The 13,562-nt window shown below is 44.6% G+C and overlaps 1 protein-coding gene across 1 annotated transcript in view; it reads right to left on the reverse strand.

Moving 5' to 3' along the window:
- The window catches only part of WNT2 (Wnt family member 2), a 45,629-nt gene that overhangs the window by 12,155 nt on the left and 19,912 nt on the right, over nucleotides 1-13,562 (reverse strand). Inside the window, exon 4 of the mRNA XM_045495402.1 lies at nucleotides 6,896-7,160. Coding sequence (XP_045351358.1) covers nucleotides 6,896-7,160 — 265 coding nt within the window. The remainder of the gene's footprint in view (nucleotides 1-6,895; nucleotides 7,161-13,562) is intronic.

Genomic DNA, 13,562 nt, shown 5'->3' on the forward strand with positions numbered 1-13,562 from the left:
AGAGGAGGCCGCTCAGGGACAAAGTGCAGATGGAGAAGTGAAGAGGGCCTGCCTGGGTCCTGAAGATCTTCTTCCAAAATCCTTCCAAATTTACAAGTAGAAGAGACACTAGCAACTGAAATTGGGGAGACCAGCTCTTGGGGCAGGAGGAAACTCGGGAGACTGTGTTTCGGGAAGGGGGGGCAGGCTAATTGTGTTACATGCCACTAAGAATTTGAAAGGATGGTCCTCTGGATGGTAATTAATATTAATCATACAACATAATCAACAATTGCCTATGAACATGGTGACTCATAAGCCTCACCAATACATTGTTCATTTCATTCTCTCCTGGTTTAGTTGTCTTAGCACTTTTCAGATATCAATTCATGAATTTCTAAATGAAATCTCACTGCTGAAAGGGCTAAATAACCTATTCTTTAATTTTCCAAATTACAAATGTACAGTAAGTCCTAGTAATAGAGCAACAGAGTGTGGACAGAAACCAAGAAAGCGCCACCTTCCTGTCTGGGCTTGAGGACCCCCACACCTGGCCTGTGTCCTATTGCGTGCCAACCACCTGGCTCATCTACAGAGACCAGGGGGCCTGTGAAGGCCTGTGAGGCCAAGCACCGAGTCTGGCTTCCTCGTCTTCGCATTCCAAAGGCTTATCATAGTGTCTGGCGTACAGAAGGGGCTCAATACATATTTGATCCATGAAGCAATGAGGGACCCAGGAGGTCCTGTAGGAATTGCGCATTTAATATCAAAATAAGGTCCATGCATTCCTACCGGCTGACACGCTGTTCCCTTGTTTTCAGTCAGGTCACAATCGCAGAGGTTCAGCAAACCAGGCCCCACCACAGGGCATGTCTGGATCGGTGAATCTCTGTAAACCGTGGTTGGGATTGTGTTCCCAAGGGTTCCAAGCTGTTTGCCAAATATGATTTGTGCAGAAAAAAACAGTGATACCTTAGCATTTGCACCACTCCAGGCCTGCAGCTGTCAGCCATCTATCGGGCTTTCCGTGGACAACAGGTTATACAACCGTTGAACTCTGTTTTTTGAACTTGAGGAGAGGTGGAGGGTTGCTTGTTTCCTACAGTCGGACAGGAGACCTCAGGGTGACCTCTGGCCCAGGTCAGGGTTTTTACGTCATAACGGGTGAAAGTGGCCTGTGATTAGGTGCAACCGCTTCTCTGGAGAGGACAACGGCATTCCTCAGAGATGGACTATCTCTAACTTGAGGACTCCTTTGATTTGCAGACGCCTGGGGCAATAACCAGAGCAGATAACCACACAACTGCTAGAACAGCCATCCCCAAAAGCCCCGCTTCCTAGATCTCACCTCCAACGTGGCCTGCATAATGTCATATGCACCATATCACGCCGTTGTACGTACTCCTGGAATCTGAGCAGTCTTTCCAGTCAAACATCAGAGCGCTCCCTTTGTTCAACTGAAGGCTAGGGGAAAATGTCTTTTGTTGTCGTTGTCCTAAGAATATCTTCCTTAATCAGTTTTTGAGCTTATCATTTTGGGGGGGGAACAATTAAGGATATTTAACACTCTTGGAAAATTGAAGGGCTTGTGATTGGAAGGGACCTCGAGGCAACCTGAGCCAAACACAAGGGAAGCTTCAGTCTGACCCGTCTACCTCTCTACAATGGCCCCTTGTCCCATTAGGTTTCCTCACACTGCCTCTTTAGTACACAGGTCTCCCTTCTCTGCGACGTCTCATTATATCTGTAGATATAATGAGAAAAGTATGGACTTTTGATTTTTATTTATTTTGTTTTCTTTACTGCTTACAGTTCACACAGTCTTGGGCAAGTTAAGTAGCTTTTCTGAGCCTTCATTCCCTTCTCCATAAATTGGGGTAACTGCTCTGAAGATTCAGAGAAAATGCCCAGAAGGTGTGTAGCATAGGCCTGACTCTCATAGGAACTCATGTTCCCATCACCCTTCTCCCCCTGGGGTCTGGGTCTGTCCTCACCCAGGAGTACCCCGGGGTCTTGACTCACCTTCTGCATTTCTCATCGAAATTCACTAGACTTGGTATCACTCTTTTAGGACTTCACTAAAAGGCCTACTTGATCATTTCTGTCCAGCTAATTTCTATGAAAGCTTAGATGGCTGAAATCATTTTAATGTGCTTACTCACAGTGAAAGAAGTTTCCTGAAAATGCAGGGCCTCCATGTGGAAGAACAAACACCCTCTTGTACTGGGCAAGCCCAGGCCGGAGATATTTTTGTGTGACACTTATCTAGAGCTCCTTAAATAAGGAATTTTTTTCCTTTGTAAGAGAGTAGGTATTCCAAAGAATATAATGTCTCCCGGGATTTCTTCTTACCTCATACTTATGAAAAAATAAGGAATCATGGACCGCCTAAAACATGGACTTCCCATTTTAATGTGCTTAAGTTTGAAATGCATATAGAATCTCAGCAGCAGTCCCCTGAGATTCCGATTTAATAGTTTTCTGAAGAGACCCTCACTTTGGAAAATAGTGCCTATAGACTTCATCCATTCCACAAAACCAAACTGACAGAAGAAGTGGCTCATGTCAGTCACCTGAGTTGATCTGAACAGGAAGCAGGCGCTGGTTGGCAGGAGTGAAGTCAGTCAGTTACAGGCATCTATTACTTGGCAATATTCAATGTGCTCACCACCATGGGTTTTCCAGTGCTGAGAAGTGGAAGGTGCCCAATAAGTTAAATATTAAATGTGTATGATATTTTAAAAAAGCAAAATAAAACAATATGGCTACAACAAAGCAGGCTGAGTGGTATGAGATGTAATCTAGGGAAAGGTTAATGCTAATCTTAATAGAGAAATGAAAAAAATTATTTGCTTTAAATTTTACTGCAAATTCTGACGTATTTGAGAGCCTGGATACATGTAAAGGAAACCCATTTCAAACATGTGGGAGATCCATTTACCAGAAAACAGGCTCTTTCTTAGGTGGAATGATTCTAGAGAAGGGAAGAGAGTCCCTTAGTGATGTGCTCACTCAGCAATGTGGCACATTCTGGGGGCTTATTTAATATAGACTGACAGGATGTTAGCCCTGTAACCCCCAACACCTTCCTTTCAAGACAAGGGAGCACAGCTCAGAGAAGGAATGCCACTGTGAGGTACAGGCAGGAATCTCCCCCTTCTAGTAGGTCTCAGCTCTATCACATCTCCCTGCCTCTGTGGGCAGAGGTTAGAGGCTGTTCCAGAACGATTCTGAACCACACACTTTGACAACTGTTTTGACTGATTTTCTAGAGTGTATACTATGTGAGTTTCTAGGAGAAAATGGCCAAGATAAAGCTTAATTTTTAAATTTTTTTTTTCAACGTTTATTTTATTTTTGGGACAGAGAGAGACAGAGCATGAACGGGGGAGGGGCAGAGAGAGAGGGAGACAGAATCGGAAACAGGCTCCAGGCTCTGAGCCATCAGCCCAGAGCCTGACGCGGGGCTCGAACTCCCGGACCGCGAGATCGTGACCTGGCTGAAGTCGGACGCTCAACCGACTGCGCCACCCAGGCGCCCCATATAAAGCTTAATTTTTAGAAAGCCATAGGTTACACAGGCAAGAACAAGACTCCCAGCAGCTGTGTGAGTTGAAGCAGACTTTCTCAGGGAAAATCTGCATCTCATACAGGTGGCTATTCATATGTGAATTCAAGTATGAACAATGAAAACTATACTCTTTCAGTCAGAACTTTTGTCTACGTGATGGCCAACACCAGAATGGTCTTTTTATTAAAACAGCCACCTGATGGTCAACAGAATTAAAAAGAAATATGGCAAAGTTTATATGGATAACTTTGGCATTTTCTTAGGTTCAGTTATAAAAGGGCATCAAGTATAGCTCAAGGAATCTTTCTTTTTTCAAAGGAAAGAATATTTGAAAGCTTTTTTGAAGTTTATTTTATATATTTTGAGAGAGAGAGAGAGAGAGAGAGAGAGAGAGAGAATGCATGTGGGGGAGGGGCAGAGAGAGAGGGAGAGACAGAATCCCAAGCAGGCTTCATGCTGTCAGCACAGAGCCCAATGCAGGGCTTGATCTCACCAACTGGGAGATCATGACCTGAACCAAAACCAAGAGTTGGACACTTAACTGACTGAGCCACCCAGATGCCCCAAATCTAGGGATCTTAATGGAAATCTGATCCAATCTGATACATTGAAACTGGCTACTTAAAAAGAAGAAGAAGAAGAACAACAACAACAACAACAACTAGGGTGACTCCTGGTTAATCAACACCAACAAGAACCAAATTCACAACTTTTTAAGATAAAAATGAGATAAGCTCAAATGAGCCTAAAATAGAATAGAAATAAATTGAGAGTGAGTAAATTATAAAACTTCCCTTAGAAAGTCAGCACCTGCCATGGGCTGCCTTGTGGCTGATGCATCTGGAGGCAGAGTGAAATGGTTAAAAGGATGGATAGACTCTGATTCAAGCCCCTGCTCTGCTTCTTGACCAACCAAGAGTTTTTGAGCAAATTCCATAACCTGTCTGTCAGAGCTTCAGTTTTTTCTCCTATAAAATGGGATAATAACATACTCACCTATAGATTCTTTGTGAGAATCAGTGATAGAATGCAGGTCAAGTGCTAGTGAATGGCAGGTACTACAGATGAGTTTGCTATTTTAGGATCAAGAAACAATAGTGTTCTAATACTGGGAACAGAAAAAGCAAAGTGTGGAAGAATAACAGTATCCTGCAGAGGCATCAGGGAATAGATTCGGAATCTCCTCTGTGGGGAAGACAAAGTAAGGTCTTTATTTCATAATATGCATGAGACAGTTAAGTGGTCATCAAGCATAATAAACCGTTTGCCTCACTGTGCAAACTACTTCAATCCAAAAACTCAGAAAAGATTTCTTGGGGAAGCAGGTCTTCATACATTTGAAATGAGGGTTCTGCTTTGTAGCACCTTTATAGAGATAGTTAGTGACGAGTTGTGATGTCAGGGTCAGGTGTACAGGCCATGGGGTCAGACAGCCAGACATCCATCCCCTCCAAGACCAGTGAGATCTTGAGCTAGTCATTCACTTTTCTCATCAGTACAATTGGGACAATGATATTCAAGGCTGCTTATCTGATTTCAAAAGCTAAGATGTGAATTTGGTTCTTGGTTAGTGTTGATCAACCAGGAGCCACCCTCTTTTTTTTTTTTTTCTCAGTAACTGGTTCCAATGCACTGATGTCATAGGGCGGCTCTAAGGATTAAATAAGACCATGTGTGCAATGATCTTAGCCCAGTACCTGGCACACGGGAGTCAATCCATTGTAATTCCTAAAGTGATCAAGATGTCATCATCCCCATGTCCTGTCCGAGGAGCCTGAGGTTAAACAGCTAGTTACTGGCAGAGGAGAGCCAGACCTCTGGGACAATCCAGTATCAAAGTGTAGGTTTTGTGATGATTTGGCTGAAACTTTAGCCTGACAGGTAGGCTGACTTGTTAGAGGTCCCAAAGCATGTCAGGAATGCAGCAGGGCACAGCATCTGGTCCTTGCGCTAGGTACTTGTTAATCCATAGGCTGCATGTACAAACCCGCCCAAATGCTGTAAAGAACGTGCTCATCAAACCAGGAAGAAATTCAGCCACTCAGGGACAAAGGAGAAGTTCTGTACTTCCTGAGACATTCCCTGGTAATTGTGCCTCTTGGTCACTCTACTGTTAGGAGCTGGCTGCCATCTACACTGTTTTACTGGTTCCTTTGCAATTGCTTTGGATTCAAAAACAAACTCAGAATTTAAATTCAAGGATGTTTTTCCTGATAATGAATTCCCTTGCTTTCTACTAAGTCTGAGAATTTGGCTTGAGCCAGAGTTGGCTGTGGGCTTCTATCTCCTCCTATCCACTGAGACTTGTACTCATTCTTATTTTGTATCAGAGTCTTTGCAAAGACTGTTCTAAGCCTGGAGCTCAGTGCTGCCCAGGAGAAGTGAAAGGCAGAGACCAGCAGGCGCATAAAACCACAATGGTGGGGACAGCTATGTTGAGTTTGACGGAGCTGCTCTTTGAATGAGTTCAAGACAGAGAAGGTGCCCTCTGCAAGGGAAGGGTGTGGCTTAAATGAATAAAATGCCTCTTACACAGCTCTCTTCCACTGTCCACTGACAGCCAGGCCAGTGGGATGAATTTTTGCTTTCTAGTATTTGGCAACTTCTCAGCATATTGGAAAGAGCGAGAGAGTGAGAAGTATGGCAGATTTCAAAACAGGCTAACTTTATTTAATTTATTTAGTTTTTTTTTTTTTTTTCAGAGAGAGAGAGAGAGAGAGATCTCAAGCATGTGAGTGCAAGCAGTGGAGGGGCAGAGGGAAAGGAGAGAGAATCTTAAGCAGGCTTGTACCCAGTGTGGAGCTCAAAGTGAGGCTCGATCTCACGACCGTGAGATCATGGGCTGAGCCAAAATCAAGAGTTAGATGATCAACTGACTGAGCCACCCAGGTGCCCCCAAAGCAGGCTAACTTTAAAGCCCTGGACCCCTCTTCCAGAGTCACAGAGGTGGTATTTGTGAGGGGGAAGGTACCTTACATAGCTCTACTCTTCTTGGCTCCCGGATCACAGGAAAGATGCTGGGTTGCTGTACAGGGTCGTTAGTCGACCAGTTAGAGTTTTGTCAAGGCCGAAGAATCTTGCTAATCTACATATTTTGACTCCTTGCCATGTACTTTCTTGGGTTCACATTCCTCCAGAACCTGCACATTATCAACCCATTTCTCCAGCTGCTTAGGAAAGCTCTCTGTGCACTTTAAATATGACTTATAAGAACACGAACTTTGAATCTGAAGGCATCAAGCTGCACTTACAGAACTGTCAGGCTGAAATACAGAACTGCATTTCAATTGTGGAGTATTGATTGTGAAAGAATTAGGTACCGTGAATAATGTGCGTTGAACTTACCTGCATCTCGGTCCCTGATACAATAGTCTGGAGAATTCTCAAAATACACAAGGTCATTTTTTGTTGGCTTCTTAAACCTCTTGTTAGCCACAGTGAAACCAGTGCCATCCTGGTTCATGACGACCTGGATGGCCCCGTTGTACTTCCTCCAGAGGTAATCGCCCGTTTTTCTGAAGTCAGCCATGGCCAGCCAGCACGTCCTCAGAGTACACGAGCCACTCACTCCGTGACACTTGCATTCTTGTTTCAAGAACCGCTTTACCGCCTGCCGGAAGAGATGGGCAAGTTCAGTGCAGGCGGACTCAAGCTCCTGACACAAGCTACAAACTCCTTACCTCGGAGCAATGCAGAAGTGACTCTGATGACACAGGATCCTGGGGCTCAGGACTGGGAGGTGGTGGTCGCTTCAGCCACGCCCCCTGACTACGGTAGGTGGGGTACTGGGGAGAATCGGGGCAGGGGGCTTGCCTGACTGTGAACCCTATTTGGCTATCGGTATAACAAGAACCTCACCAATTTGAATTTTATAGGGTACAGGGCCAGTTTGACAAGCGAGAGAATGAATTAGAGTTCCTTTCTAAATAAATATGGCTTTATTATATTAAAAATATATAGTACTACTCAGTAATTGCTAAGCCTGCTTCTTTCAGTAAGCCAATAGTAGTGACTGTTACCATTTGCAGGGTCCTATCCATGTTCCAGGCATTGCGCTAATGCTTTCTCCATTCTATCTCAGTGACCTGAACCTTCACACAATCCCATGCTACCATATTTATTTTGCAGATGATGGAAGAGCAAATATGAGGGACATCAAAGCACCTGCCTAAAGTTCCACAGCTGGTATAGGACAGAGCCAGGGTACACTGGAAATCCAGCCAGTGGCCCTGAGAATGCCATTAAATTTGGGAGAGTGTCACTCAGGTCTGGCCAAAGTATTCAGCTTAGATGACAGGGCTGAGCTTGCTCTGTTTTGTTTGTTTGTTTGTTTTTTGGTTTGTTTTTCTTGTTTTTTTTTTTTTTTTTTTTTTTTGGTTTTTTGTTTTTTGTTTTTTGTTTTTTGTTTTTTGTTTTTTTTTGTAGAAGGGAAACAAAGGCACATGGGACAAGCCTGTCTCAGCTGGCTTGGATGGCCTGGATGGCCTCCATGAATAGGCTGTAAGCCTGTGGACAGGGAAGGGCTCTGGTGGACCCTGGAACCACCCAGGGACATTTCTGTTTTGGTCTTGGGATTAGCCAGCAGACCTGTGCCAGCCCCAACGCAATTTTGTGAGTGTTAGGTGGCCCTGGCACATCTCTCCTTGGCTCGGCTGAGTGAAGAAGGTCATGAGCACCCATGGTCCTCAGAGCCATCCTGAGCTACCACTGTTCCCATTTCACAAGTGAGGAAACTAGGGATCAGGGAAGTAAGATGACTGGCCCACATTGCTAGGCCTGGGTGTGGAATGGCAGGTGCAAACCCAGACTCTGGATGTATAAATGAATGGATTTCCCCAAAATATTTTCTCAGAGTATGTTTTCTGACTAAAAACCTTCCTGTGTTCCCTTTTTCTTATGATTCACTACTTTAACCATTGTCATTTCCCCCCTTACAGAGCTAATCTCTTGTTCAATCAATCACTTTTCCAAATTATTATTACATTGAGAGAGCATTTTGTTGCTCATGGGAGATCATGACTGATGAGTAGGGGCTTCCCCCATCAGATACCCAAAACAACGTGATACACAGAAGGGCAGTGTGGGTGGCCAGCCTTAGAGGTCTCACTAAAACCATGTGGTTGGTCCTTGGCTCAGTCTTGGAGCAGAGAGGGAGAAACCAGCCAACTGAGGGCTCCCATCCTCTCTTATTTGCATCCCCAAGACAGCATCTCGGGGTGGAAGGCATAGGCAGAGGGGGCAGTGAACCCCCTTGATGACATTATCCAAGGTGGTACTATGAACAAAATTCTAAGGGTAACACACTGAGAGAAATATGTCCAAGAACTTGGATGTGGTAGTTTCAGTCCTGCCCTGCCTACTCCCCGAGATTCCAGTATAATCGGTCTGGGTGTGGGATGTGGGTTGGTGGCTCCAGCACACATCCCAGGGGGAGCTCCCTGCAGTACACTTGCTGACCCTTCCCCACCCCAAACACACACGCAGACAACAGCATTCCAGGCTGCCTCTCCAGGGTCTCACCTGGGTAACTTTGCTCAACCTGGTTTTGCCTCTTTCACAGATTGTTTCTTTTCTAACCACGTGTGCAGAAAGGTTCTTCATTCAAGAAAGTCAGCCCCAAAAAAGCATTCTAGAGCTGAAGGAGCCAAGACATCATGGTGGCTCTATGGTTGTGACTTCACTCACACCCTTCCCAGTTGGGTCCTCAGCATCCTATGTTTCCCGCTTTGCCCCTGATGGTGGAACGTGCCCTGTTACATTTGAAACCTGTCCTCTTCAGCATGAGCTGGCCTTGAAGGGCAAAGACAGAGAAGTGAGCAGGGGGAGTGTCATCAGTTTGGCCCTCTGGGTCACAGGGATCTGGGGGTATTTAAGGAATGTCATAGAATGAACTCCTTTTCTGGAACTACACTCCCACCATGTGTCTCCCTACCCCCATATCTATATTCCAGGTATTTGGTATGTAGTTCACTGGGTGACCTGGACAGCAGGCCTCCACCACAGACACAACCCTACGAGGGTCACCTTGGCCCCTGACTGCCCTATTTGGGTCTCACCTGTCCAAGCGTGAGACCCACTATCTCAGTAGTGCCATATAATACTCACTCTGTGCCAAGTGCTTGGGAATTGAATATTCATTCTTCAAAGCTTTTTCCTTTTAAAACTGTGTTATTTACTCATAAATAACACTCTTAGCTCTAAAAATGACAGGAACTATTACTGCCCTTCCTTTGTACTGATAAACTTCCAGGTTACAAACTTTGAAGTTGTTATTTTAGATGATTGACTGAAGCATTTGCATATTAATTGAAAGTTGGATTTTACACATCTTATGAATCCTTAAAAATACACACAGCAGTGGTACACACTGTGGATCATCATCATCATGTGCAATAGACATTCCCCTCTTCCATCATAAGTTTTGTTCAAGTGTTGGGCAGCCATGTGCTTCAGAACCGGCCAGGCCTCTCTCTGACCCAGAGTGGCCCAAATCAGTAAGAGTAATTTCATTGTGCTGTTACTGATTCAGTTTGGGCCAGTATGACGTTAGGAGGAATCTGTAGGCAGACTTGTGAGAAAGATTTCTTTACTCTTTAAAAGAGACACAGGAGGAGAAGCTGCTTTTCTCTGTCTCCAGATGCAGTTTTCTGCAGCAGTCCCTTTGAGACACGATGCAGCCAACACAGGACCAGCAACAAGCTGGTGGTGGTGCTATTGAAAGATGGTGGGAAGAACTGGGTGTGGAGGATGTCGCTGAGCTGCTTTAACGAACCCACCTTGGCCCTGCCCTGTCTCTGTCCTTCTTGTGATCCAAGATATTAAGTTTGTGCCCCCAGGGGCTGTTACTTACAACTGAAAGTATTTCAACTGGAACCATGGTCAGTTCTTGACTGTGTATGAATCACAGGCTCCATCTGACAGTTAACCTTGGGGGGAAGGGAGACCTTCTCTGATGCTGGGTTTGCTCACACCTCCAGGCCCCACTCTTAACACACAGCCTGTTCAGGGCTCAGTCACAGTTCGGGGCCACCTCCACCTCTGGGTCTGCAGACTTGAAATTCAAACTCTTAACTTTGAAGAGGGCAACACTCTGCTCAATCAGAGAGGCAGAGGGAAGGGGAGCTAAGCCTAGGTGGCCTGATTTATAGAGTAGCTGATGTAAGAATAAGGAATGGGACTGAGAAACTCAGTGAGTTCAGGAACTTCCTAGTTTAAAAGAATTCCCATAATCAAATGTTGTTATAAGAACACTGTAACAATAGCCACTTATTCCTCTACTGTTTTATAGGCCAGGATCTGTGACAGGTGGTTCACACACATTATCTTATCTAATTACCACAATTAGGCAAAATAGGTTATTATTCCCATTCTATAATTATGAAAACCAGGGCTCACTGAGGAAAGTAAAATCCCCAGAGTTACCCAGATAGACAGAGGCAGAACTAGGGGGTGAGTCAATGTCTCATTCCCAGATCTGCACTCTTTCTAAAAACATTTAAAATCCTATATAACTTGCATTGTTCTTTTCTCAAATGTTGCATTATGCATACTGTTTACCTCCATTCTTTTGAATAAGTTAAGAATTGGCTAGATAAGATTATCTGCATAATGGAGAAAAAGGAGGTAGAGAGATTAAGTAGGAGGTATTATATTGCATCTTCCAAACTAATAGTCATCAAAAATCTATTTGACAGGCAATCCACAGAAAAAATAGAAAGTCCCAAGAAAAATACATATGATGTTCAACTTCACCAGTATCAGAGAAATGCAAACTAAAAGAAGGCAATACTTTTTTTGCCCATCAGATTAACAAATAGTACAAAACTTGGTAATATTTGGTATTCGTAAGAGTTCCAGGAGGAAATGCCTTAACAAACTGTTGGTGGAAGAGTAAATTCATAAATGGAAAGCATTTTTGCAACACCTGTCAAAATTTTAAATTTATGTATCCTTTGACCTCCGTGATTCCACTCTGAAAATATTTGCGCAAACTTTAAAGGATACATACCCATATGGATGTTCATTGCAGCATACTCAGCAATAGCAAAATGTTAGGAAAAAAGCCCAAATGACGTCAACAGGAAAATGGTTAAGCAAATTATGGTATATGCTTAATAATGGAATATTATGTGGTCTTTGAATAATGAGGCAGATCAATATTACAGAATGAAAGGAAGCCAAGTGACAAAAATAAATTGCAGAAATAATTGCATATGTGGTATGATCCACTTTTTAAAGGCCTGGATATGGATGCATACACAGAGAAAGAAGGGAACACATGTTCTTTTACAATCTGGCTGCAGTCTGAGGGGTTGCATGGTCTGGAAAGAGAGGGAAAAACAGAGTCAAACTCTTTGATAGGTAAAGGGGGTTAAGAGGTACAAACTTCCAGTTATAAGTCATGGAAGTGAAAAGTATAGCACGGGGAGTATAATCGCTAATATCGTAATAACGTTGTATGGTGACAGGTGCTGACCACACTAACAGTGAGCATTGAGTAATGTATAGAATTGTTGCATCAATATGTTGTACACTTGAAACTGATATAACATTGTGTGTTAATTATACTTTAACTTAAAAAAAGGGGGGTCAAGCTCTGTACTGAAGTCTGCAGAGTAAAACAACAGGAATCTGGGGATTGCTCCCTGGCATCTGGAGAGAGCAGAGCAGCGCTTCTCATTGTGGCTAGGCATTAAAATCACCTGGGGATGGCTTCCAGAGCCCAGACTGGCCCCTCCCTGGGCAGAATAAAACAGAACCTAGGCGGGGGGTGGGCCCCCGGCTTCGAGGTTACAACGGTCTCAGGTGCTTCTAATGTGAGGCCACGGTGGAGAACTGTGAATCCCAAATCACGTCCAAGCCAGGAAGGTCCTGGAGGAGGGAAGAAGCAGCACTGCCCCGGCGTCCCGGGGCCCACCGAGGGCCGGAGCAGGTGAGACACTCCCGTGGCAGAGAGCCGCATTGTATTTCTAGGAACAGGCAGAGCTGACTATTGAATTAGGATTTGTGTCCTAACCTGTCTCCAAAGCATTCTAGTCTCCGGGAAGAAATGGCCACAGGAAACAATTTGTGCTCATGCTATTTTGGAGGGAATCAAAGATGGGGGTGGAGTAAAAGCCAAGTGCTTTTAGAGGACCAGGCGGCAGTGGAGGAGCCTGCCTGAGGGAACATGCTGGTGAGGTGAGGGGGGAGGGGCTGGTGGGCTCCCCACAGGGCCCTCAGGAGGAGAGCAGCTGCAGACTTACCTGTGTGGTAAAGGAGGGAGTAGGCAAAGCAGGGGACCTGGAGACATCCCAGGGGCTGCCAGACCGTCTGGGCTTTTTGTGTTTGTTTGCTTTTAAATTATGACTTTCAGAATTTTTAATTAAAGAAATATGGGCACATGATTTAAAAATATCAGATAGTCCAGGAAAGATCAGGGGGTAAAGCAGCAGAAACCTTCTGTTGTACCCTTCTCCTCACTCCCACTTTTTCTGACAGCCCAGCACAACCCCAGAGATGGTCATTCGAAATGAATTCTGTGCTTAGCCTTCTGGTGGTTACCTAAATGCTTATACAAACAGTTCTCTGTGAGCGGACCCCTGACTTAGGGAGAAATCAAAACAGGCATCCCATCTTCAAGACATTTGATAGACATCTGCCAGAAAATTGTCATAATAACTAAACAAATCTACTACAGTAACCACGAGGTGAACAGAGCCCTCTGGAGGGGTGCAGTGCAGTGTTGGCACAACTGAATGTGGCAGCCCCGTGTGTGACTGTGAACCTATTGACTAACATGGTATATTTCCTAAGAGACTTCTTACAGTGGTTGGGAATTTAACCTAGTCCTCACTTCCCTCACCTCACCTCTCAACATGGTTGTATCACAGTTCTGGTGATCTCGGCAACTTCAAGGAGCAAACTTACACCTGTTCTTGTTCCAAAAGGTGCTGTCTCATCTGAGGATAGTGCAGTCCCTCTTCCCTCCTCCCCTTCTGCTTCCCAGTCTCCATCAGCATTGCCCGTCCTT

This window comes from Leopardus geoffroyi, chromosome A2 (assembly GCF_018350155.1).
Source record: "Leopardus geoffroyi isolate Oge1 chromosome A2, O.geoffroyi_Oge1_pat1.0, whole genome shotgun sequence".
Classification (NCBI taxonomy): domain Eukaryota; kingdom Metazoa; phylum Chordata; class Mammalia; order Carnivora; family Felidae; genus Leopardus; species Leopardus geoffroyi.